General features: G+C 41.6%; 1 protein-coding gene across 1 annotated transcript; it reads right to left on the minus strand.

Moving 5' to 3' along the window:
• Positions 1-68: 68 nt before the first annotated feature.
• NEMP2 (nuclear envelope integral membrane protein 2) lies at positions 69-27,053 on the minus strand. The gene is made up of 9 exons (XM_043577321.1): positions 26,671-27,053; positions 17,161-17,276; positions 11,574-11,805; positions 11,367-11,439; positions 9,577-9,670; positions 8,374-8,488; positions 6,332-6,557; positions 2,578-2,754; positions 69-1,881 (listed from the first exon to the last, which is right to left on the minus strand). Exons 1-9 carry the CDS (start codon positions 26,777-26,779, stop codon positions 1,758-1,760), a joined length of 1,266 nt encoding a protein of 421 aa, XP_043433256.1. The 5' UTR covers positions 26,780-27,053; the 3' UTR covers positions 69-1,757.

Raw genomic sequence — 27,053 nt, forward strand, 5'->3', positions numbered from 1 at the left:
TTCTGCCAAAAACTGCCTCCTGGGAGGTGAACATGGTGAGCACAGCACTGATGCATCTGACACATTCATAATATACCGGCAATAAATTTAATTATAAAAAATTCAGATAAAACTATAACAAAAGTGTCAGACCTGTTTACACTTATAAAACAGTCATCATCATAATCATCATAAATTTGAATGGAAGATTCTTTGATATTTGAAATCAATCTATGTGAAAGCACAGATTGAATTTAGTGCATTTCACAAAGACTGCAGAGCTCTTAATACTGAAAGGTGTCTTGTAAAAAGAGGAACTTGTAAAATACTGACACACTGCTTCAAAGAGAAAATATTTGAAAATCAACCTAGAAAGTTCCAAATGGGTAGCCCTGCTCTCGTTTTAACAATTAGAAACACTCTACTGATCTTGGCTCAGGCAAGCAGCTCCTAAATTTTCTGTAATGTCCTTCCTCCGTATCCACATCCCTCCTAGTAAAAAGAGATTCCTCATTCTGTATGCCTCTTTAAGAACTCAACACAGCAAAACCTTCTTTAAGTGAATCAATTTAGCACATCCTAACCCTTAGGTTGTTTTGCCATGTTCAGATCTTTTCTCAGCTCTTACTTTTGGCCTTCTTTCCCCAGGGTCAAAGCTCAGGGTCATTTCACTCCGGAGAATCAAGAAAAAAATATTTGTTCTCTGAAGAAAGATCACAAGTCTGTTGTGTAGGAAACTGTTACAAATATATATAACTAAATTTTAAAAATGGACCAGTCAACTCAAAATGTCACAAGAGGTTAAGTGTCTTCAATTGCAATATACAAAAAATTATAGAAAATAATTCTTTCTAAAATTTATATGTCTATAAAAATCTTACCAAACTTTAAAATATAATCTTAGGAAATGTTCTCTATCATAGTTATCAAATAGATAGTTGTCCATTATTAAAAAATAAAAAAGTCACCAATACTGTGAGATCCAAGGCTGTAGGGAGATGGCCCCTAGGCTCACCTCTGAAGGTCTCTTCTTAACCCTGAGTTGTAGGTAACATTAGGGCTGATGTCTAGTCCCAGTGCTGCCTCTAAATAGCTTTGTAGTTTTGGACAAGTTATTGAACCTCCCCAAATCTCAATTCTGCCATCATTAGCATTTTCCAAACTGCTCCAAGGAATATCAATCTCACAGAAAAGGGTTCTGTGGTCAAATTAAGTCAGAAATGGCAGCACACAGTTTCTATCCAGGAGATTGACAACGTGCATCGTCAGTATTAAAGGCTCTGAGAAGTCCTGTGGTACATTTGTTTAACTTTGTTACTATCTTAGTTGACCTCACAATCCCTTTACTGACTAGCACTTATTAGCACCCTGTGGATTATACTTTGGAAAACACTGGTCCAGCATATCTCAGGTCTCTTCCAACACTTATATGCAGTCTTCAGACACAGGTTCTGAGGTTAAGATTTAATGCCTGGTGTTGACAAGGCAGATGTTCACGTTAACTTGCTCTTTGAAGATCAACATGATTCTCTTGCTCCTAATGAAAGTCTTCATTCAAGGAAAGTGGCAATGACTCTCACAAAATCTTGATGACTACAATAAGTAGCAGAACTCACCAAGAACGAGAAGTTATCTTCAATAATGTTTAGTTTTCCTTTCCAGTATGACTCTTCTCCATTGCAAATGCTTTTGCCACTGTTCCCTAGAACCGTTCTGCCCAATGTTAATAGGATCCTTGCCCTTAGCCCATTTCTTGTCCAGAATGAAGTCAATGGTCATCAGGCAGTCCTCAGGTTAAAAAGCTGTTCTTCCAAGAAGGCGCCCCCAAAACCATATTGCTCTTCATGCAGACTAATTTCTTCAGGCGACAAGTGGCTTCCTCCAAGAACAAAGTCTGCAAATCTAATAAGTAGTTTTTTTGTTTTAAATAAAGTTAATGTTATCACAGAAAGGTTTATGTGGAAGATAACATGTTCTCTTGCTATTTATCCTCTTTTTAATTAAATTTGACTTTACATCAATAGAGAATGGCATTTATACATTGGGTGTAAAAATGGGAATGGCTTAGGTGATCCCTCTGGAGATATTCAGAGAAAGAGCAGAGAAGGAGGCTGACTTACGAGCACTGACTGCTGCCTATCTTAACGAGTCCTGTTTTCTAATTCCTTTTCTCTTATTAGAGTCATTATTCATTCATTATTTTAGTACATCAATACTTTCCCCCTTCAATGTTTAATTTGAGGGCACTGTTATTTAGATAAAACTATGAAGGAAGGGAAGCAGTAAGGAAAAAGATTTTGGGACAAAGATGTCTTTCCTGGTAAGCTTTGACAATTACTTTCGACACCGGTCACTTCTCATGTGGAAGTTATGTTTACGACCTTCCGTATCAAACATCAGGTCACTATTTGTCCTGACATTAGCAGCTCTGTGCAAGTCAGAGCACTGAAGAAAGAGCAGGGCCACTGACAGTTTCCGCATCATGGGTTCTCCTGGGCAGCAGTCTGTTCCTAATGTGAAGTACCTGTAGCAAACCGTCACAGTGTTTTCACAATCATCCCAACCCCAGTGTGGTCCCGGCCGCTGAGCAGGGCTTACTTGTTAGGAGCCTGGAGTCTGGAGACTACCAGCCACGTGGGGAAGTCGGGCCTGCGGCAGGCTCCACGCAGCTCCTCCAGGGCGCTGCTTGTCTCAGCATCAGCCTGTTCCCGGTATTCATCTTCAGTCAGATACTTAAACACTGGCTTCTTGGATGTCCACCATTTCTTCATTTTCCTAAAACATGTGGCATTTGGTTGCTAGATTCCTGGTCATATTTGACTGCTCAATTCAACCCTTAAGATTTATAAAACTACATTTCTTAGAAAGTAACAGTAATACTTAACTTCCTTGACACCACACTATACTTTTTTATGGTTCTTACTGTGACTATGGAATACAGAACATGCAGTTCGGGCTAATAGTACATTTCTTCTCTTCCTGGACCATCCTAAATAATGTTCTTAGGAATTTGAGACTCAATTTCTGATAGACATGTTAATTGTATTCTCAGTAATTTTTAATCGCACAATCAGATCATTAAAAGTCTGGTTTCCTTATGCTTGGCCTGCTCATTATCTTGGGCACTAACAGAAGCAAATCTTTTGAGATACCGTTTTACAGAGACCTGGTAGAATTCATGGCCACTTACTTGCTAGACCTAAAGGAAAAAAAAAAAGGAAGATTTGTGGGATATCACCTCCACCTAGTGGTGGTAATTCTGACTAATCCCAGAGACAGGGAGTAAATACCATACAAAGGTCGTTTGTGTACAATAATTTATAATTCCTCCTTTGCTTACATGCTAAGGGGCTCATTATTGGAATTTTCTTTTTGAATCAGGAAAGTCCTAAAGGGGAGAATCTCATAAAGATGGTAATGATGATAAGGTTTTAACACATAGGTTACATTTATCAATGAGTTTTTAAAAATGTTCTTGGGTGGTTTAAAATTTAACCAGAGATTCCCAAATCTGGATGAGTACAAGAATTACCAGGAGGTGGTTAAACATATATTTTTTTGAGTGTTGGGACCTGAAAAGTCTTTTAAAGATTGTGTGGTGGATGATGAGTCAGATTGAGGAACCACCAATATTGTTTCCTTTTCCTTGTCTGAACACCTAGCCTGGTCTCCCTAGAGGAAAACCTCTGGTCTCTGAGCAGAAGACTGGGACACAGTCCTGGCTTTGAGTTTTACCCACTGTATCAACTGAGGCAACTATTAACAGCTCTGACCCTCACTTTGCTCATATGAACAAAGTGAAAGCAATAACATCTACCTCACAGGACACCTGGGTGGCTCAGTGGGTTAAGTGTCCAACTTTGGCTCCGGTCATGATCTCGTGGTTTGTGAGTTCGAGCCCCGTGTTGGGCTCTGTGCTGACAGCTTAGCCCAGAGCCTGCTTCAGATTCTGTGTCTCCCTTGCTCTTTGTCCCTTGTGCACTTTTGCCATCTCTGTCATAAATAAATAAACTTAAAAAACATTTTTTTTTAAATATAACATCTAAACCTCATTAGGTCACTATACAGGTTAGATGAGATATTTTGTGTAAAGCGAGTGGCCTATAGTAAGTGTTCAATAAGGATAATCAAGAGAGTAGCTACCATATATTAGGATATATTCAAACAGCTCTTTGTAAAACTAAAATACTGTACAAATCAAGGTATTATTTCTCTGGTTTGTTATTTATGTTCCTGTTTTGTTGTTGTTTTGTCTTGTACTTGTTCACATAATTATTCATTAGCAAAATGAAAAGCTAAAGAAGTTACAAAACATTTTATTAGGTTTGTGTTAACAGAACGCACAGCAAATGTATAAAAGGACCATCACACAGGTAACAGAACACACCTTACACTTGGTGAGGCAGCTGGAGGTTTAAAACAAAAGGGGCCCAAATGCTAACCCGCGTTCCTCAAGCCACAAGCCTGGCAAAGGACCCAGGCCTGGGGAATGTGGATGGCTAGCCTCCTCCTAGCAGAGGGACCTCTGGTAGTCCCAGTCACCTTTGGCCTCTGAGGCAGTGCAGAGAGCAGCTAGCAGCAGCCCCTCTGTCCCAGCCTCGCTACCTTGCAGTCTTGCCAACATTCTCTGCACAAGGGCCCTGTCCTGTCACTGGCTATATGTGTAGTAGCAGATCCATAGACTACAATTACCAGAGTCTCCTTCCTCTCAGCCAGGTTTACCTCATAAATATTTATTAACACCCTCACTCCCTCACTGTCTCTCTGCCCGACTCTGGGCCCTCATCACCTCTTGCCTGGACCGCTATGATGTCACTGTCCCAGGGCCTCCCGCTTACATCCACCCTCTGTGCCAGAAGGCAGATGGGCCACATTCTGCCACCCAATGAGGTTCATGGTCTCTGCTTTGATTGTGTTAACTGTATTTTTATTTTTAGATTAGTTGCCAACATTTAAAAATAATAAGAATTCACATTCAAATCCATATTTCCAGCTTTTCTAAAAAAAACCAAAAGATCTGGCAAGGCAGGGCCCATATTCCTATGTGGTAATAATCAGCTCAAGCTGAGTAGTAATTGCCCCCTTACTGATGAGGTTGCATTGTAGAATTTCTCACAGTCCTCATGATGGCCCCACTGACTCACCCCTGCTCAGCATCACCCAGTCAGGACCAGCCCCAAGCATTTGGATTTGTAATTCTGGTCTAGGCAGCAGGCAGAGAATGCTGACTGCATTGCAGAATGGCTTCTTGCCTCCACTATGCACAGGATCAGACTAGATTCCTTAACACAGCCTGTGATGCCTCCACAACCTGGCCGACGGCCACCTCCCTTGCCTGCCTCATGATGCTACCAAACTGGGCTTTCTCCCTGTCAGGGAGGTCCTTCCCACATTTATTCACCCGGCTGTTTTAATTCATTAAGGTTCAGCCCAGTAATATCTCTTTCAGGAACTCTCCTGAACTCTATGTGCCATAGTCCCTGAACAGGCATATTTTTAACACTCCAAAGATACAGAAACGCATGCTGATGGGTCAGCAAGTACACCTCAAGGGTAGGGACTATCTCCTTCATCCGTGCACCTGACACAAAAACAGGTGTTCCGGCTCAGTGACTAAGGAGAGACATAATACAGTTGTGACAACAGAAGCTACCTCATCTCTCTTTCTGTATTTTTCAAGGGCTTAAGCCTTAACTTTATTTAAAAAAAATTTTTTTTTAACGTTTATTTATTTTTGAGACAGAGAGAGACAGAACATGAATGGGGGAGGGTCACAGAGAGAGGGAGACACAGAATCTGAAACAGGCTCCAGGCTCTGAGTTGTCAGCACAGAGCCCGACGCGGGGCTCGAACTCATGGACCGTGAGATCATGACCTGAGCCGAAGTTGGACACTTAACCGACTAAGCCACCCAGGCGCCCCTTAAGCCTTAACTTTAAACCTAAAAAAACCCAAAAAGTCCTAAGCATAAACAATACATTCATTTAGCTCTATTTCATAAGCACAACAAATACCTTTAAAGCAATCTTGGGTTCTAATGAAAGGAAATGTAGAATAAAAGTAGAAATTGTAGGCAACCCAGAATCCAAGTAATTTTGCCCCTGATCTTAGTAAGTTCTAGGTGAGCTGTAATTACCTAGTATTTGGGGGGAAACCTCTGAAAGATTAATGAAGACTAGAAATGGAGATGGGATTAGATGCTTAAATTCTCTATCCTCTTTCTCTCCCAAATCCCCAGATGAAATGTAGTTAATTGTGAGACTAAATAGGACACATCCAAGAAACTTCCCCAAACAATAAAGAAAACCAGAACTCAAAATGTCACATTTACAAGGAGAAAAAAGATACGCACCACCTCATATAAGTGAACGCCTTCAGTGGGTAGCGTAGACTCCTGGAGGCCAGGATGAGGATCAGAGCTGCATAGGAGCCCTGGGGCACGGTGACTCCACAATAGATCAGAACCAGGGCGAGGAGCCGCAGGGTCCACGTCAAAAGAGTCACGCTCCTTTCATCAACCAGGGGCCCATGCTTATAACAAACAGCAAAGCTGAGAAATCCAGCTACCAAAACATAGCCTGTAAAAGCAGAAGAACTTGAAAATCTGAACCTGAAAAGTTATGTGAAAGATCCTGGTAGAGCCTTGACTTAAGCAGAAAACCTTCATTTGTGTTTTCTTTTTCCAAAGAAGTAAGGCTGAAAAACACGTAGAGGGGTAGTTATTCCTTCAATGTGAGATACTGTGCTGACATTTTGTGATAATTAAGGTTGTCTAATAATAAATTATTATGATATGTATATTTTTTAGTTCAGAGTCCTAGATGGACAAATATTACCATAGTTCCTTTGGTCAGGAATAAGCCTCAGCATATGTCACAGTTGGCTACAAACCCTATTTTTCATTTTTACTTTCTAGTCAAAAAAGGAAAATATAGTGGAGGGATCAGTCTATATCCCCCTAATACAGTGCTCAGTTTCTACATTAATAATGGCAGGATGATGAGATATTCTGCATCCTCCCTCTGATCTGATGTGAAATACACATCTCCTCTGATGTATACTATGAAAAATGGTTCACTTGTGTCTAAGAAAGCCTCAAGATCTAATTTCCAGTTTAGGAAATACAGGGGAGAGAGGAGCAAGTTAAATTATACCACAAAGGAATAATCAGAAAAATCCAGACAGTTGGGACACTCTACAGGACAACTAGTCTCTTCACCAGAGCACTATGATGAAAAAAGCAATTGTTATGGATTAAAAAAGACCTACAAGACATAATAAATGCAAAATATGGTACTGGACTATATCCCACCTTATACAGACCAACCATCAAGGACGCTGGGGAAATCTGAACATGGCCTGAGTAATTTATGTAATTATTGATTTTTTTAAGATTTAATAGGTATTTAACTATAGAAGAAAATGCTCTTTTTTTTAGAGATGTTTACTGAAATATTTAGAAGAACATACCATGATATCTGTAATTTACTTTAAAAATACTTAAGCATAAAAAGAAAAATGAGCTAAAGACATAAAAATCTTCAGTTAAAACAAAAATTGATTGCTTCTGTTTTGGGTGGGTAAACTTATATGAGAAGTTTGGCACTAAGGGCTTAGGAGAAAGTTGACCCTCCCATTCTCCATTATTCCCCAATTAAAACAAATAAATAATTTTTAAAACTTGTTCATTTGTTTTTGCTTTCAGGAAATAAGAACAAGTGGTTTCTTAATAGCTTCTCTGTTTCTGAAAATTCAAGTTTTCATTAGTAATTTATATTTAGGATTTTTCACCTTTCATGTGAATACATTAAGAAAGAGTCATGATTCAAAGCATAAAAGCAGTCAAAAGGGACAAATACTTTTTTGCTCTTTTCATCATTAGTACAGAAAACTAAGAAAGATGTCATTGGGAAATAGACTAAAATGAGATCTAAAAGGGTTGCCTGGGTGGTTCAGTCAGTTGGGTGTCCGACTCTTGATTTCGGCTCGGATTGTGATCTCACCATTTGTGAGTTCAAGCCCCCCCCCCCCCCCATCAGGCTCTATGCTGACAGGGAGAAGCCTGCTTGGGATTCCCTCTGTCTCTCTCCTCTCCTCTCCTCTCTCCCTCCCTCCCTCCCTCCCTTCCTCTCTCTCTCTCTCTCTCTCTGTCCCTCCCCCACTTATGCTCTCTCCAAATAAATAAATAAACAAACTTAAAGAAAAAGAGAGATCTAATGAACTGAAATCATCAACTGTGGGAATAAAATAAAATGTTTTTAACAGCACTTCTCCTTAGTTCAAAAGGAAAATTTAGATGCTAGAGAGAAACATACTTCCAAAGGAAGTCCTCTTAGTTATACTTTCAGCTTTGTCAACAATACATATATATATATATTTTTTTTAATTACCTACCTAATATATATATTCTGTTTTCATGCCATAGCCACTTCAGATCTTCCATCAAATGGCATACAACATAAACTGAAGCAAACCAACAACCAACCATTAGAGCCCAAAAGGTGCTATACTGTGTGTGAAAGAGAATAAATGACACAGGTTTTGGTTCATTCACTCTCACAAAAATAGGAGGAAACAAATAAACCCTTTATATTATTAGAAACTTCTACATCACACTGCCCTGAGGTCAATTCAAGGTGCTCTCTGGTGTCTTGTTAAAGTTATGGCCCATGAACCAGCAGCATTGGCATTACCCGGGAACTTGCTGGAATGCAGACTCTTGGGCCCCATGGCAGACTCCCAAATCACAACCTGCATTTCAGCAGGATAATACTCAGGTAACTTGCATGTATACTAAAGGTGGAGGTAGAGAGGCACTGTTTTAAGGAATAAATTTATCTCAAAATAATGCCAGTGTTGCAAGCTTTAATCAGAGTATCTGCAACATTATCAACATTAACTAATATTTATCCTCAACTAAGTGCAGGGCATTCTTTCATTAAAGGTGTTTCGGGGAACTAATAATAATGAAGAAATCCCCAGTTGTAGCAATGCTGTTACTCAAGGCCTTGATGGTTCAGCATCACAACATTCCTCAGCTCTGTCAAGATAAGAGAAATTTCTACTCAGCATAGAATCAGCCCCCACCATTCTTAAGAAAGATCTACTACCTGAAAGTAAAAGGGTCTTGGGGCGCCTGGGTGGCTCAGTCGGTTGAGCGTCTGACTTTGGCTCAGGTCATGATCTCACAGCTCCTGAGTTCGAGCCCCGCATCGGGCTCTGTGCTGACAGCTCAGAGCCTGAAGCCTGCTTCAGATTATGTGTCTCCCTCTCCTTCTGTCCCTCCCCTCCTCGCACTCACACTCTGTGTCTCTCTCGGTCTCTCAAAAATAAGTAAACATTAAAAAAATTTTTTTTAAATAATAGGGTCTCAAAAAAGTATCACCAAAAGTTATATTTACTTAAGGGTATACATAATAACAAATAAAAATGGAATCTCTAGAAAAAGATACATTTTAAAGCCAGTTTTGTAATACAGTATAGAAATACAGTTTGAATTTGGAACTGTCATAATCAATGTGATTAACTTTGATCCATTTTTCATGTCTATGAGATCATGGTTTCCCTCTTTTATTCATTTATACACAGTAGGCCTACCTTAGGAATAAACCTTTTCACCAGAAGCAGGACAAAGACTAACGTCATTAGAACACCTAGCACGGTCCCAGAAGAGTAAAAGAAAATAGGACTTCTGTCAAAACAAGCAAATAAAAGCCATTTAAATGCCAAGCAGCACTTTCAGTATTAAAACTGTTTAACCTGACGATAGCAACTATAAAGAATACTAAGAAGAAAAACTCAGATGTTAGTTTTAATTAGATCCTATACTCAAAAAATGAAATTTCTATACTTGAAATTTATAGTCAATAGCTTGCCACTAACTCAAAACAAAATGTCTGAGTTATCTATGTTTAGAATCTGATCCAAGAATAATTACTGAGTGCCTACCATGTAGCAGGCACTTGTCTGAGAGCTCTGCATGCATTCACAACAGCCCTGTGAAATAGTTATCCATGTCAAAATTTTACAGAGGAGGAAGCTAAGACACCAAGAAGTTAAAGACCTTCCATAAGTCAGTATCTGCCAATTGGAGGATTCAGGCTTATAGTCCAGCTCCTCTGAGTCCAAGCTTTACTCTTCAGGCTATGTAACTAACATTGGTTTTATAAAGGCCATGGATTACATTAAACATACTTAATTGCACTACAAGAAAGATGAACAATATTAAGAATAGCAAGCTAAGAAGTAAAATATTAATAGCACTGCTAGGAATTTACCCAAGGGATACAGGAGTACTGATGCATAGGGCCACTTGTACCCCAATGTTTATAGCAACACTCTCAACAATAGCCAAATTATGGAAAGAGCCTAAATGTCCATCAACTGATGAATGGATAAAGAAATTGTGGTTTATATACACAATGGAATACTACGTGGCGATGAGAAAGAATGAAATATGGCCTTTTGTAGCAACGTGGATGGAACTGGAGAGTGTGATGCTAAGTGAAATACGCCATACAGAGAAAGACAGATACCATATGGTTTCACTCTTATGTGGATCCTGAGAAACTTAACAGAAACCCATGGGGGAGGGGAAGGGAAAAAAAAAAAAAAAGAGGTTAGAGTGGGAGAGGTTAGAGTGGGAGAGAGCCAAAGCATAAGAGACTCTTAAAAAACTGAGAACAAACTGAGGGTTGATGGGGGGTGGAAGGGGGGGAGGGTGGGTGATGGGTATTGAGAAGGGCACCTTTTGGAATGAGCACTGGGTGTTGTATGGAAACCAATTTGACAATAAATTTCATATATTGAAAAAACAAAATAAAATAAAATAAATTGGAAAAAAAATAGGAAGTAAAATATTATTGGAAAAGGACTCCTTTTTCATGAAAGAAGTTGTAATAAACAAAATATCAGGATGCTATGTTTATCCAAGAGTCAAATATTTGTTAAACTCAACCTTCTGTATCAGAGCCACAAATGTTGGAGGCAGCTTGAATCTAATAGAGAGAGCAAGCATCTGGCATCAGAAAACCTGAATATAAATCTCGGCCCTAGGAAGAACTAGTCAGTGATGATGAATGTTGCTTTTCTCATTGATAAAATGAGAACAATAATGCAAAGTTCACATAATTAAGAGGATCAAATAAAAAACGTACATTAATACGTAACACAAAATGATGCATGTAAAAGCATGCTGTAATATATACGTACATATCATGTGTACTGTTTCTGGTTTTAAAAGGCCTTTCAAGCACTATCTTCAGAACTACTATTTGTAAAACCTAAAGCAAGAACTGCAAACTAGTGTGGAAATACTTAGCATAGGTCAAAATTGTCCTATACTCTTTTTAATTTACAAGATTAACAAAATAAAAAGGGATACTTACCTACTCAAGGTCTTTGCATAAAAGAAGAGTAAAATACCTGCTACAAACACAAGGAAGAGTTTGAAATCCACAACTGGAATAAAAAAGACACACACACACAACAAAGACTTTGTGTCAATGTAGTTGGTAAAAGAAAAGTCACTTTATTGAAATGTCACTCCAGAAAAACTAAATCCATAAAATCAAGTATAATGAAAACAGACTTACTGTTTCGATTCACTCTAATTGTATAGATAAATATCTTCCTGACAGGCTTCACAGAGAAGCACATGGTCTCTCCATATGGATTGATGATTATGGTAACTTCATTAGACTCCTTTGGTGTCCAAAAATTATGAATCACACATTTGATAAAAGATAGAATTGTTTCTGGATACTGACAATTATGTCTTCCTGTGATATATGCAATATTGAGCAGGCCTGAACTGGTAATTTTCACCTATAAAATAAGAACAAAGAAATCCATAAACACAGAAGTTAAAACTTCTCATAAGCTCCTTCAAATCATAAGCAGAGGAGTAAAGAGAGCCCAAGATAACTGGATAAAGAACACTCAGATATACACGATCCCAGGGATCCCAGGGATGGACCTACAGATCTGTGTTTAGTTCAAACGCACTGAGCACAGAGACTTTTGAAAGTCTTCCCCTGAGTTGTAGGTGACTTAACTCCCTCCTGTAGCAAGTTGTTGTGGTCAAGGGACATGTGAAAAAGGATGACAAAAGTAATAGGTGGCAAACTATTTGGTTATAAACATGAGAACAGGAATTATGTCTCTACCATTTTCTACTGCGTTGTGAGAAAAAGCACTTCCTTCTGGATCAGCTGAGCATATGTAATTCAGGCTTCTCTCCCCATGCCTCCTGAAGAAGGACCAGAATCCAACCACAGGTCCTATTCCAGTCGCACAACAAAGGCTACAGTACCAAGCAAACAGTGACAATCCAATGTTCATTAAAGAACAATTCTGCTGCTGGGGCGCCTGGGTGGCGCAGTCGGTTAAGCGTCCGACTTCAGCCAGGTCACGATCTCGCAGTCCGGGAGTTCGAGCCCCGCGTCAGGCTCTGGGCTGATGGCTCAGAGCCTGGAGCCTCTTTCCGATTCTGTGTCTCCCTCTCTCTCTGCCCCTCCCCCGTTCATGCTCTGTCTCTCTCTGTCCCAAAAATAAATAAATGTTAAAAAAAAAAAAAAAAAAAAAGAACAATTCTGCTGCTGCCTTTCTCCCTCTCTATTCCTCTTCTCTGTCCAAGAGTAAGGCAAGCCTGAAAAGGATAGTGAGATCACCAACTCTGAAGACAGGGCATCAGGTGATATAACCCATTACCGACACTCATTTCTCCTGGACTTTAGTTCCTGGCTCACTGATGCTCTCTCTCTAATACTATTTCCTGTCATATTTCTCAGGGTTCAATGTGTTTATTATGTACACCAAACTCCTTCCAATGCTCTGATTTTCAGCATCTTGAGCTCCTACCCTCTTATGCTTGTTCTCTGCCCCACCTCAGCTAACTACTCCCAGGGCCACACCCAGGACCTTGTTCATACCAAACTACAGCCCCTCTACAGGTTGTTTCATGCATCCCACTGGCTGACCACCAACTCCTACCTTTCTAGCAGGCCCTGTATAGTACCTCGACCCCAGTAAGCCTTTGACCCCACCATAGATCAAGCCATTTTTCCCCTGCTCCTCACCCCTTTGATGTCCTTAGCCCCTTCTTAATCCAGCTAAATTCCACAATCGATCATTACAAATCATTCTCTTGCAGGTACCCGACTCATTTGCACTGCTCTTGCTTTGTCACATCCACCTGCAAAATCCAACTCTCCACCCATTCTACTCTTGGCATTTGTACCACCCAATGGTGCTAGATAAACACATAGTAGCTTGACTTCAAGCCCCTGAGTGGGAACCTGAAGTGGGACCTGCAGCTATAGGCGATCACATTCCTATCTACTCTCCACTCTCTTCAACAAAGATTTCACAACTTTTCCTTCCTCAACACCAATACCTCCTCCCCTTCCTCACTCTCCACTGAAAATGAAAGAAGCCAGAAGAGAACATCAACAAGTTCCTATCCCCACCTCCACCCACCCAGCAGCACCTGCAGGCACGTGCTCTGCTTCCTGCCTGTGGGGAGGAACTTTCTGCCACAGAGGAGACTTAAAGAAGATTCTCAAGGCACAGAATCAGATCCACCTCTGTCCACTCAAGGACAGCCTACCAGCACTTCGTCCCTCTCTGTTAGACCATTCCTATCAGGACACAAACATGTTGAAGCTTTTCCATTTAAAAACAAAAAGGCCACTTTCCCCTCCAGCTATCCCCTTGCTTCCCAGTGCACTCAGATTCTTTTAAAAAGTTGCCCATACCTGCAGTCTTCAGTTCTTCTCCTCTCCATTCTCTCTTTAAACCTCTTCTAATGTGTCGTTTCCAACATGCTGTCTCTGACAAAGTCACCAGGGACCTCCATGTTGCTAAATCAAATGGCCAATGCATTCTCTGTCATCATATTTGATCCACCAACAGCATTTTGGCCCTGCTTGTAACACTTCTTCCCACAGCGTCCTGGACATCTTCACCTGTTGCTCCTTCTCTCTCCTCTGTTGGCCTCTTCCTCCTCCCTGACCTCTTCATATAAGACTGACCCAGGCTCAGCCATTGGTCCTTCACCTAAACCCACTCCTTAGCACTGTCTATAAACATGCATCACTGCTTAGTTTTGAAAAAAGAAACACAGGAAAGACAGAAGCTAGTAATATTGACTACCCACAAGGGTTGGATAGGAATGATAGAGAAATGAGGGGGAGTGACACTTCTCTGAGGATACTTCTGTGTAAACCTGTGATTTTAAACCATAGTAATATTGCATATACTAAAAAATAATTATAATAAAATCAACTAGGATGAGGGAAAACCCTTAAAAATAAAAACAAATATATTTCAAATGAAAATGGAAATGAATGAAACCAAATATATTTCAAATGAATAATATAATCATATTTAAGGAGGATGGGTGGGAATTAATTAACCTAAGTAATTTTGGAGCATAGTATTAGACTATGTACTCTTAAGCTACAGATAAAACACACTCTAAACAAACGTTGACAAATAAATAATGAATAAACAAATTACTACCCTAGCATTAAGCAAATAAATTAATATACTGAGGATAATGAAAACCAGGTTCCCCATTATCAGAGAAGAAAGTTACAAATACGACAAGGAGAGAGATTAGAATGAACCCAGTAGTATGGGAGATATCAAAAAGCATGTTTTTTTGTTTTTGTTTTTGTTTTTAATTTCAGAGAGAGAGAGAGTGTGTGTGGCGGGGGGAGAGTGGGGGAGAGGGGCACAGGGAGAGGGAGAGAGAATCCCAAGTAGGCTCCATGCTTAGCACAGAACCTGATACAGGGCTCGGGTCCAAAACCCTGGGATCATGACCTGGGCTGAAATCAAGAGTTGGAAGCTCAACAAACTGAGCCACCCAGGTGCCCCAGAATGCATGTTTTTTTTTTTAAATTTTTTTTTTCAACGTTTATTTATTTTTGGGACAGAGAGAGACAGAGCATGAACGGGGGAGGGGCAGAGAGAGAGGGAGACACAGAATTGGAAACAGGCTCCAGGCTCTGAGCCATCAGCCCAGAGTCTGACGCGGGGCTCAAACTCACGGACCGCGAGATCGTGACCTGGCTGAAGTTGGACGCTTAACCGACTGCGCCACCCAGGTGCCCCTGCATGTTTTTTAACAGATAGAGTGACAGGGGGCCCCTGGTTGGCTCAGTTGGTTGAGCATCCAACTTTGGCTCAGGTCATGATCTCATGGTTCATGAGTTCAAGCCCCATAGTGGGCTTCGCGCTGATAGTGTGGAGCCTGCTTTGGATTCTCTCTCTCTCTCTTGCAAAAACACATATTAAAAAAAAAAAAGTGACAGAAATAGATACATGTGCAGGTGTAGGGGTGTATATGTCTCTGTGTCTCTGTGTGTATGCATATGACAATGGTATCCCAGCACTAATAAACACACCTAACTCTGAATGCTCCTTGAAAAAATGTAGGATTCCAGAGCTGGGTTTAGGAAATTACAAGATAAGCCTGGAGCATCCTGTTTGCCAGAGATGCTCAAATGATAGGCACAAATTAAAAGGACACGTGAGATACTTTTTAAAAAATTGTTTTTAATGTTTTTATTTAATTTTTAGAGAGAGAACGTGAGTGGAGGAGGGGCAGAGAGAGAGGGAGACACAGAATCCGAAGCAGGATCCAGGCTCTGAGCTGTCAGCACAGAGTCTGACACAGGGCTCAAACTGACAAACTGTGAGATCATGACCTGAGCCGAAGTCAGACGCTTAACCGACTGAGCCACCCAGGTGCTCCCACATGAGATACTTTGAAGGAACTCCTACTGGCCAAATCTAGGATAATTTGAATATCAAAATAAATTATGAGGTAATGGATTCTAATCCACGGAATGAATTGGCAATCTGTAATATTACATGAATATAAATAAACTGGAGAAGGAAAAAGTCTTCCTTGTTGAAGAATACTGATGAATGAGGAAAGAGTAATGGAATTAGAAAATCACCATTTGATGAAACAGCATTGATGATAACTGGTTCATGCAAGCATCATCAATGGATGATAAAACTGTAGGGTGAAAGGTAAGGAAAAGAGTATCTACATAGTTTCAAAGTATCTCCTCAAAATACTCATTTATTACAAAGGGGAAAATGGTCACTTTCCAGTGGTAAAATTGTAAATTGACAATACCACCTTAAGCAGGTGATCAAAATGGTGTATATTATCAGTAATAGTACAAATTAACATCATATGCCTTCTGATATGCTGTCCCATCTTTTTCCCTCAGCCTAGAACACTCTTTCTTGGCATATTATCTTGGTAACTCACTAACTTCATTAAAATCTTTCTCAGGGCACCTGGGTAGCTCAGTCAGTTAAGTGTCTGACTTTGGATCAGATCATGATCTCCTGGTTCATGAGTTTGAGCTCTGAACCAGTTTGGGCTCTGTGCTGACAGCTCAGAGCCTAGAGCCTGTTTTGGATCCTGTGTCTCTCTCTCTCTCTCTGCCCCTCCTCCTCCACTTGCACCGTCTCTCTCTCTGTGTGTGTCTCTCTCAAAAACGAATAAACATTTAAAAAAAATTACAGTCTTTCTTAAATATCACCTTCTCTACAAGAACTACCCTGATCACTCTTTTTATACTGCCCCCCCACCTCCCTCATTCTGCTTACCTTACTCTACATTTTCTTTTTTCATAGCACTTACTAGTTTTATAATTTTCTTCTCTATTACATTTATGGCCTATCTCCTATCCTTAGGAGTATAAACATCACAGGAGCAGGGATCTATTTTGTTCACTGATGTATCCTAAGAGCCTATAATAGTTCCTGGCACTTAACTAGTGCTTAATAAGTATTATTAATGAAGGAAAAGTACTGGGCTATTGAGATTAACTATTATCTTGGCCATACCTAGAATCAGAGAGGGGCTTGGGATAGCAATGATTTTGGAAAGTATGTATCTGAATAGCAAGCACACTGTGCTCACTTAGAAACCATATTTATTTGGAGTAGTTTGGGGAAGGGCTGATGAAGCGTATGAAGAGTTAATGTACCCTTCCACATATCCCTTTCCCTTGGGCCACTGGATGTGATTCCCAGGCTAGCTTTCATACTGATACACAGCTCTATGTCATATAAAAGCTATTTTGTATTCTTGAAGAAGTACATTTTAATTCCCAGCTCCTCAGACATAATTTAAACATAGGCTCTTACCTGCAGAGTTGACCACATGTATTTCCACTCCATTCGGGAATTTCGATTGTAGCAGTAACAGTCTGACTCAGAAGTTTTAATTAAATCCATTTCCTTCAGAGCTTTACACCTTGGAACTGAGAGATCGAAAAGCGATTATATTTCCTAAATATTTAATTTCCCACAATCTTATCTTTTTTTTCCCTTTTATTCACAATAATGCATTTTACATTCTCTAAATGAATTCTCCTACATAGTAAGTATAGTCCCTCCATCTTTCCAACCTACAGGAGACAGACAAAAAATTAGTCTAGTGTCAGTACTCTTGTGATATATGGAAGGTACTATAAGAACACAGAAGGTGGGCAGGAGGATGGGTTAAATGGGTGATCGGTATTAAGGAGGGCACTTGTGATGAGCACTAGGTGTTGTATGTGAGTGATGAATCACTACATTCTACACCTGAAACTAATATTACACTGTTATGTTAACTAACTGGAGTTCAAATAAAAAGTGAAAGTAAAAAAAAAAAAAAACTCAGAATGGGTACTTCAGTCTTGAAGTAGAGGGCGAGAATTGGTGGCAGCTTCAACACCTGCAGCTAGAGAGGTAAGCAGTAGTTACTACTTACTCTAAGGAGTATGGACTTCATGCTGAAAGCAGAGCATTGAAGGATTTTAGGTAAGCATCAAAGTCTCAGCAGGAAACTGATGACCTCAAAAGGGTTTAACGGAAGAGTTCAGTGAGGATGTGGGCAGAGTTAAGGCATTAACAATAAGGCGCTGTGAACTTCCCAGACATCAACAACAGCAGGAAGCCTTTAACATCCTTGCCTGAAATGGCAAAGGGAGGGCCCAGCGTTACCAGAGCTGCTGAAGCCCAGAGGACAGTAGTGTCATGGGATGCAATCCCTGCCAAAATGTGGAACGGTGGGATGAAGGTATGACTACTTCAACCTCTCTCTCCTGCCCTCCCATCAGTGCCTCTCACTGGCCAAATGCAATGGGAAGTAGGAGGGCAAGGAAGCCCAGGTGATGCAGTCCACAGATGTCCACTTCCAGACACCGAGCAGGGAAGAGAGGGGCACAGAACGGATCTGTGAGAACAGAGAATCACCAGTTTAATAGGGAAATAACAGGTACACAGTTGTGTTTTAGAAAAAGAATTCTAAAGCAATGTGCAATTTGAGAGGTGAGGAAGACTAAAAGTAGAAGAACCACTAAGGAGGCTACTAAAGGAGTCCAAGCAAGAAACGAACTAGGTAGGAGGGAGAAAGAACAGATAAAAGACCACTTAGGACTGAAATCAACAGACTTTGGAGATTCATTAGATGAGGGAGAGCAAGAAGACGACCTGAAAGTTCTGGTGAGTGGAAAGATGGTGAGGTCCCTCACCCAGAAAAGGAACACTGGAGAAGATGCAAGCCTGGGCAGGGAAAGGGGGATGAGTTCAATTTGGGAGATAGCTGGGTTTTGGTTGGTGGGACTAAGTGAAGACGGATAGATCTACAACACAGGAGAAATGTGGGGACAGAAGTAGATACATATGTGTCTGCATATATAAACATACGTGCATCTGTATGTTATATACAACATATAAATAACATTTAATACAACACAACACAATCTAATATACAGAGGAAGAGAGACAGGTGCTTTATGAGAGGGTAAATGCCATATGAAAACTGTAAAGTAATGGGATTCATTTTATTCTGTGGCTGCCTCTGTATCTGAATTTAAAGTGAAGTGAGATGAAAGTCATAAATTCTTCTGGATCCAGGACAGGGTGTGTGTCACCACTACACGTGTCAATAGGAAACAGGCACAGAGAATGTTAGGGGCACACAGAGAAATGGGCCTCATGCCCATCCCCCAACTCCTCTAAGGAGAGTGTGGTCAGCTGCTCCATAAAAACATCAAGTGAAGTTAGAATAATCTGCTGCACCACAGTTGGGGAAGGACTGAGTAACTAGAAACTAGTCTACAATTACATCCATTCAGGGAATGATATCGAATAAGCCCACATAGGTTTGTGTCCTAGCTAGAAGCATCCTACACATTAAGCTTAAAGGAAGTGAAGACAGACTTGGGGAGAAGATGCAGAGAATACCCACCAATGCAACTGCATGGAAGTCACAAAGCTACACAAAGCAGGAAAGTCACATGAGAACCCAGTATCTTCCAGTGTGACACTGTCAAATCATTTAATCTATACTCTTTAAAAAAAAAAATTTTTTTTAACCTTTATTTATTTTTGAGACAGAGAGAGACAGAGCATGAATGGGGGAGGGGCAGAGAGAGAGGGAGACACAGAATCGGAAGCAGGCTCCAGGCTCTGAGCCATCAGCCCAGAGCCCGACGTGGGGCTCGAACTCACAGACCGCGAGATCGTGACCTGAGCTGAAGTCGGACACTTAACCGACTGAGCCACCCAGGCGCCCCAAATCTATACTCTTAACGTTGTGAGGAAATGCACAGTTTTTTAAATATACCAACAAATTTGCAGAGTTTGAGAGTCTGAGATGGAAATACAAGAATCCAGGTGAAGAGGCAGGTCTCAAAACGGCACGTAAAGGAAGCTCTAGAAGCTCTCTGCTAAATACAAACTACTAAAAATTAAAACTGCATGCCCTGGGGGTGAGGGGGCCACTGGCTGGCTCAGTCCGTTGAGCAGCTGACTTCAGCTCAGGTCACGATTTCACTGTCTCTGAGTTCAAGCCCCATGTCAGGCTCGGTGCTGACAGCTCAGAGCCTGGAGCCTGCTTCAGATTCTGTCTCCCTCTCTCTGCCCTCCCCCGCTCACGCTCTGTCTCTCCCTCTCTCTCAAAAATAAATAAACATTTTTTAAACATTTTTAAAACATGCATCCCTCGGCACAGCCTGTTTATATACAAGACCAAAAGGGGAATGCAGAACCAGTGCTACCAACACACAAAGCAACCAACTGCTGAGGCGAATTCTTGGATATATCTGAGATGCAAATGACTCCTGGCCAAGGGCTACACAGGGGAGAAAGCACTCCTGGACATCGAAGAGCTGGCAGCTAGCTGTAGAAGAGACAATGTCAAAGGCAGCGTAGAACCTGGGAGCACCTAAGCAACTGAAACACATAAAAGCCCTCAGCTAGTGAGAACAAGCATTAGGAGGGCTGTCGACTGGCCTTCTGGTATCCTATGTTCTGCCTCTACGCAGCCCTCCTGTTGGGTCTCTGAGCAGGAACAGGTCTCTACCGGGTGGCTAGAGTTGACAACTTTATACTGACAACTATATTCCTCAGTAAAAGAGGAGAATCCCTACCTATTGTTGAAATGGGAGTGCATTCCAACCAGGCAGGTAAAGGGGGTGAGGCTTAAGGTCCACAGACCCCAGCAGCCCCAGACCACTGTAAGAATGTTAACTTCCAGCCAGTTGTTTCTTCAGGGCTACTCCTAATACGACACTTGTGCTCAATGCCAGGAGCTTCTCTCTGCATCGCCTCTCCTAGTGGGCTCCACTACTTCAAGGAATCAATTCCTGTAAGAACAGTGAACTACTCTTGTTAGTAGTTTGAGGGAATATCCTGTTTCTGGGACCTGAGCTTTGCAAACAAATACTGCCTTCAAATGAGTTTGCTCCCCCTTGGTCCTAAGACTGTCTCCTTAAATCATTTGGTATCTGTAACTTTTAAGAGCAAGATGGTGCAATTTAAATATAGTGCAATGATCTGAATTTAGAAGTAAATGCTTCTCTGCTGTCCAAACCAGTCTTCTTGCACTTGGATTACTGTAATAGCCATTTAGCTGGTTTCCCTGCTTCCAGAATTGCCCCTATGACATTTCCCTACTACCGATTCTCCAATCAGCATATAGATCTTTCAAAAACATCCATCAGAGCAGATTATTTACCTGCTCAAAACCAATGACTTCTCATTGAATTCATGATAAAATCCACCATCCCTTCCAAGGACCTAGTACTCTGACCTTCTCTCCTCCACCCCTCCCCCTCTCAGCTACTCAGGCCACACAAATCCTCCCATCCTCAAGATGCCGAACCTTTTCTGCCTCAAGTTTTCCTACTTGCCAATTCCTTCACCTGCAATCTGCCTTCCCCAGATTTTGGCAGAGCTTGCTCCTTCTGATAATATATGTTTGCCCAAATGTCACCTTCTCAGGAAGACCTTCTCTGACCCCACTGTCTAAAATGGCACACTCCAGCCACTTTTATCTACTTTCTCCTCACTCTGCTTTATTTTGTCTTCATGTTATTATTCGTTTATACTTTGTCTCTCCATGAAGTTAGGGACAGCAAGTTCATTACCGTATCTCCAGCCTTTAAATATCAGTCTTCTGTGTGTGTGTTGTAATTCCAGAGGGTTAGTGAGTTATTTGGGCATGCATAGCCCAGACAGTGAAAGCCTGACCAATCTTTGTAAAAGTCTGGCCAGCACCAGTCAGCACAATAAAAGGAGGTACACTTTGTCCCTACCTTTGAAGCAACATGATGTAAACAAACATCCTATCCAGTCTGTGTCATTGCCATCACGCCTACAGAACCCACAGGACCTACAGAACCTACCCTACTCCATCATCAATATACCTTAACTAGAGGGTTGAGAGCTGTAATCCTTAAGATCCCTTGGACTAGGGACTCTCTTCTTTGTCCTCACTGGTTAGAGAAGGGCAGAGAGATGCAAGAGGCAATAAGTTTTTGTTTTACTCATATATGGTACATCAGTGTATTCTACATAGGAGGCCTCCCAGTTAGAAGAGAATAACTTGCTCTGAGTTTCTCCTTGGTCCTCAACAGGATTAAGTAAAGTACAGAAGGAGGTAGGTTGCTCTGGCTGTTGATTTCAATAGAAACACTACTAAAAGCATGTTGCAAAGTGTTCCCCCTGGAACAAAGTGTTCCTCCAGAGTGGCCTCTGGCTCTTGAGGTAAAGTTGATGTCGAATTTACACAATACATGAGATATGATAGATAAGGTGTTTGTATTTCATGGTGTCCACTGGCTGCCCTCATTGTTATTAACTCTCTTCTGAGATGAATTTCATTCAATCTACACAAGAACTCCGAAATACCTAAGGAAGAACATGCCTAACTTCAAGTGAGTTCATGTAAACCATAAGCCATGGGCTAGCTGGGCTAAGCGTAAGATACTGTAGCAATCAAGATTGTTATCTATTGCCCAAGTGTGCACATTCTTTCTAAAATAAAAAATAAGCAAATAAATAAATAAATAAATAAATAAATAAATAAATAAAATAAATAAATAGAGATTTTTAAGTAGGCTGGACTACTGCCTTCCTAGAGATAACATGATCTTCTAATCTTAGATTGTTTATAAAGGTTATCTTTCCTAGGTCTCTCCTCCCTTAAATAATCTTCTAGAGACATTTCATTATTCAGTTTCTTCCTCCTCCATCTCCACCTAAGGGTGGAAATAGAAAACATAGCCAGCTAATCTGAACTCTATTGGCTGTTCAAGCCCTGAACTTCAAGACCTGAACTCTGTGAAGCTGCCAGATGTCTATAGGTATCATTTATTTATGTGGCCTCAGTCATGCTGGTTCATTCTTCTAGGATGGAACTTCCTGGAGGCAGATGTAGGGAAACCCAAAAATATCACAATGATACCAACAAAATCCCTTCACAATATAATCAAGAAAACAAAAGGGAATTTCTGGGGCTTCATAAAAACTTAATAATAATCATTCATCTGATCAGAAGAGAACAATACCTGCCTAGGGACAGCTACTGCTTCCACCTGAGGCTGAAATATGCTTCCACCCTAGAAGGTGCCCCATAACCTGGGTATTCACATCCTCACACCTGATTCCAGATGCAGAGAAAGTTCTGGAAGTGTGGGCTATCCCAGCTCTGCCTCATCTCCTAAGCACTTAGGGAGTATCTACAGGGCCAGCCCAGCATGCCATCATCACAATGCCTACCCCAGCAAGTCTGCAACTCTAAGTCGCAAAATGACCATTGCCTTCTGTAACTCTATGCAGTCCTCAGCAGGTTCTCTTGATTCTGCAATAAACCTGACTTCCGTAGAATATATTTCTGGACAATTGTGCCCAAACGGCTAAGACAAAGTGCAGTTATTTACATTACCAAAGGATCTGAGTCAGGGTTAGCTTACCCAATGAGATTCCTTAGTTCATTTTATTTTTTATTTAAAAAAATTTTTTGATGTTTATGAGAGAGAAAGGGAGAGAGACAGAGCACGAGCTGGGGAGGGCAGAGAGAGAGGGAGACACAGAATCCGAAGCAGCTCCAGGCTCTGAGCTGTCAGCACAGAGCCCGACGCAGGGCTCGAACTCACAGACCACAAGATCATGACCTGAGCCGAAGTTGGAGGCTCAACAGACTGAGCCACCCAGGTGCCCCCTTAGTTCATTTTAAATACCACTCAATTTAGGGGCGCCTGGGTCATTCAGTCCGTTAAGTGTCAGACTCTTGGTTTCGGCTCAGGTCATGATCTCACAGTTCCTGAGATGGACGTTCTATGTCATGACAGCTCCCTCTCTCTCTCTGCCCCTCTCCTGCCAGTGTGGGTGCTCATACATGTGTGCTCGCTTGCTCTCTCAAAATAAATAAATATTAAAAAAATGTTTTAAAAAGTGCCAATTTATAAATATTCAATGAATCTAATTTTAACATTACATAGCTTATATAAAAAAGGGACAGATGGGTATCACCTGCTTTAACTAATAAATTGCATTTAAAATTACTCCTTTGTACTACTTTTGTCATTTTTTAGTTTTCCTAATGTAAAAGGATATATTTAAGTTAAAGAATTTAGTCATATGTAAGGTAAAAATATTCAGTCAAAACTTCAGAAAAGGGCAGGTAGTACTTAAACCTACTTATAGCATGTGCTAAAAATAAAAAGCACAAACACTCCTCAAATCCTAGCAGATCTTAAACAACCTCCAACATAAAAATATTTCAGCAACGTGCTTCCTAAAAATTTAACCTTACATGGCCCTCATATGGGAAATAAATATCTTCAGATGAAACTATAATATAAAATCACTTATTAAACTAGACTGCCATTTTCTCCATCTGGCCTATCACTGCTTTTCTTTTGGGACAAAGAAGGGGAGGTAGAAGAATAGGAAAAACAAAAAGGAAAACCAACAAAACTTAGCTCCTGAAAGGTCAAAGGAAGAAGGACTTTTCTGGGTATTATTTTATAAATACCTAGTTTCAAAGGAGTTACCATGGAGCACCAAAGTTACAAAGTTAACTTTCCTATTCTAGTAACCCTAGTTTTTTTTAACCGGACTTGAATATCAATCTGGATTTTCATTTCTCCAAGAATGTGCATAGAGAATGAATCTGAAATTAGCACATGCTGATGTACATTCAGGCTAATTTTAACTTCGAGTACTGATTTTTCTTCTCCATAGAGAAGAACCTTGAAAGCTGTAGTTTCAAGTGGCCTATTGCTATATAGTTCAAGCCTGGGAATTCAACCCAGTGGCCTGAACTTTATCATAGGACATGTGGTCTCTAGGGCCCTCTCCCACTCGCTGCAAACTATGAATAACTCTTCCTTTCAGCCAGACAACTATCTGCTTCTCCTGTGTCATTTGCCTCTGACTTTCATCCAAATAGGGTGACAGAAAGCTGGCCTCGCTCTAAATGTTCTCTATTGTACGGAAGGGTGTGTACATTCAAGACAGAATTTTACAACAGTAAGTATCATCTAATCCAAGCTTCTCATGTTATAGATGGGCACTATTTCATGAAACGAAGTACCAGCTGTTTGATCGCAGGGATACTCATAAAACCACTTTTGGAGCAACAATGTTCCTTAGACCTAGTCTAGTCCAGAGGTTCCAATGTGGTGTCTTTAGAACCTTCACAGGATCCAGGATGCTCCATAGCCTCTGCTGTATAGTATATCTGGAATGGCAAGTGTTACTATAAGGCTATGTAAATTGCCATTTTTCTTAGCTGTGGGCTAGAATTCTATCAACTCAGTGGGCATCCTGCATGTCTTGGGCAGAACAGTAGCTCTGATAAGCATTTACGTGGGTCTTTGGCTAACAAAATAGAAGGAAGAATAGTTAATACTAAATGTAATAGAAATATGAGAAATATTGGGTTGACTGAAGCAAATAAAAAAGTGAGGAAAATATTGGAAGCCATTCAGCAACAGAAGAACTTTATTTTACTCATGAGAAAACCATTGTCCATAAAGATTATGTGCCTGGACCAAAGTAAATTCTGCAAGTGAGTGGGGAAATGTAATGAATAACTAGAACTCAAGGTTCTGGGTGTTGGTCCAAGGCTACTTACAATTTTCTGGCTGCTGCTATGCTCAGAAACCCTCCCTCTTAGACACATCTGTCATTTATTTTTTCATCAGTATATAGACTGGTTACATTTCTTACTCCTAAAGCCTGACTTTCCTCATCTGTAAAATGGGTATGTAAATGGTACTTAAGCCCATAGGGTTACTGTGGGTATTAAAAAAGATTATGCATTTAAAGCACTTTTAACACATAGGAAGCACTCAAGGAATGTCCATTCAATGAAAACTGGTACCGAACAGTTCCCCAAGTGTTTAACGCACTGCAAGATTCCCATGAGTTGGCAGCTCTGGCAGAATCGGAAAGCTGTCTTCATCCTTAGACAAAGAACCTTGATCTCGTTGGAGGGGCTAAAGGATCACACTTGGGTGCCTCCCTTGCAAACAGCGGTTACCAATGAGAGGAGGAGAAGCTGGTGGACAGAAATTCCAGGAAATCGTTTAAAGGATTTTACGCGAGGAGTGGGGATGAGCTAGAAATGTTAAGCTCATAGCATATTACTAGAAGTTCTGGAGTCGGAACTCGAGACCTCCCTTCCGTGCCAGGATCTTGAGAGCACTCCACAGATAGCCCTCAACAACAATATGAGGAGCTACCATCTCTTGTTTCCTATGTAACATCGTGCACACTTTAAACATCACAACAATCCCGTCAGATAGGATCTGCTTTACATGTGACCAGTAGCGTGCCTTGCTCAAGGTCGCAGAGCTAGTCAGAGGCAGGGGAATTTCGGTCTAATTCTAAAGCTAAAGCTCTTCTATGGAGTCCAAAGTAATAGCTATATAGAGAAATACTGAGGTTTTCAACACAAATCGATGTACTATACAAAAGTCTTGTGTTGAAAGTCGGGAGACTAGCTAGGGTCAGCTGTGCCAGTGACAAGCTGTGTGACCTCAGACAAATCAAAACATCTCGGAGCTTTGGTTGCTGCTTCGTAAACGAGGAAACTGGGCTAGACTGAGCTTGGCGGTTGCTTCTACTCCTAAAATCATAAAAGTGTCCAAGTGACAGCAAGAAGACCAGGGAAACCCAAGCAGGCGATAAGGGATGTTGGGCCTGCCGCCGGCCACGCCCGGCGAGCCTTAGGGGACGAGAAAGCGCCCACCGGGCTGCCTGAGCCTTACCGCCGCCCCCGAGGGCAGGGAGAGCGCCCTCGAGCCGCCAAGGCCTACGAACCGAGGAGTCCGGGAGCGCGCGTGCGCGCCGGCCGCCAGTGCCCGCGGTTACCTGCCAACGCCGCCGCCGCCTCCTCCTCTCCGCGCACCGCGCCAGCGGGCGGCGCGGACAAGGGCTGCAGCCAGATTAGCAGCCACCACCGCCCCAGGGGCGGCCGCATCCCGCCCCGGGGCCAGCTCCGCGCCCCCGTTCGGCCGATAGTAGCAGCAATGGCGCAAGGCCTACGAGGAGGCTGAGCCGGGCGGCGAGACCCGTACGCGGGAAAGGCGGAGGCCCCGCCTTTCCGGGGCTGAGGAGTTAGCTCTGGGCTGCGGGCGACGGCTGGTGGAGGCCTGGGGGGCTCCCTGTAGCCCTCTTCTGGCCCCTACCGGCCTCGGGGCTTCCGGGCCTCGTCTTCCCCTGAGGCGGTTGGGCCGTGGCCCAGTCCCGTCGGT

Source organism: Prionailurus bengalensis, chromosome C1 (genome assembly GCF_016509475.1).
Source record: "Prionailurus bengalensis isolate Pbe53 chromosome C1, Fcat_Pben_1.1_paternal_pri, whole genome shotgun sequence".
Taxonomy (NCBI): domain Eukaryota; kingdom Metazoa; phylum Chordata; class Mammalia; order Carnivora; family Felidae; genus Prionailurus; species Prionailurus bengalensis.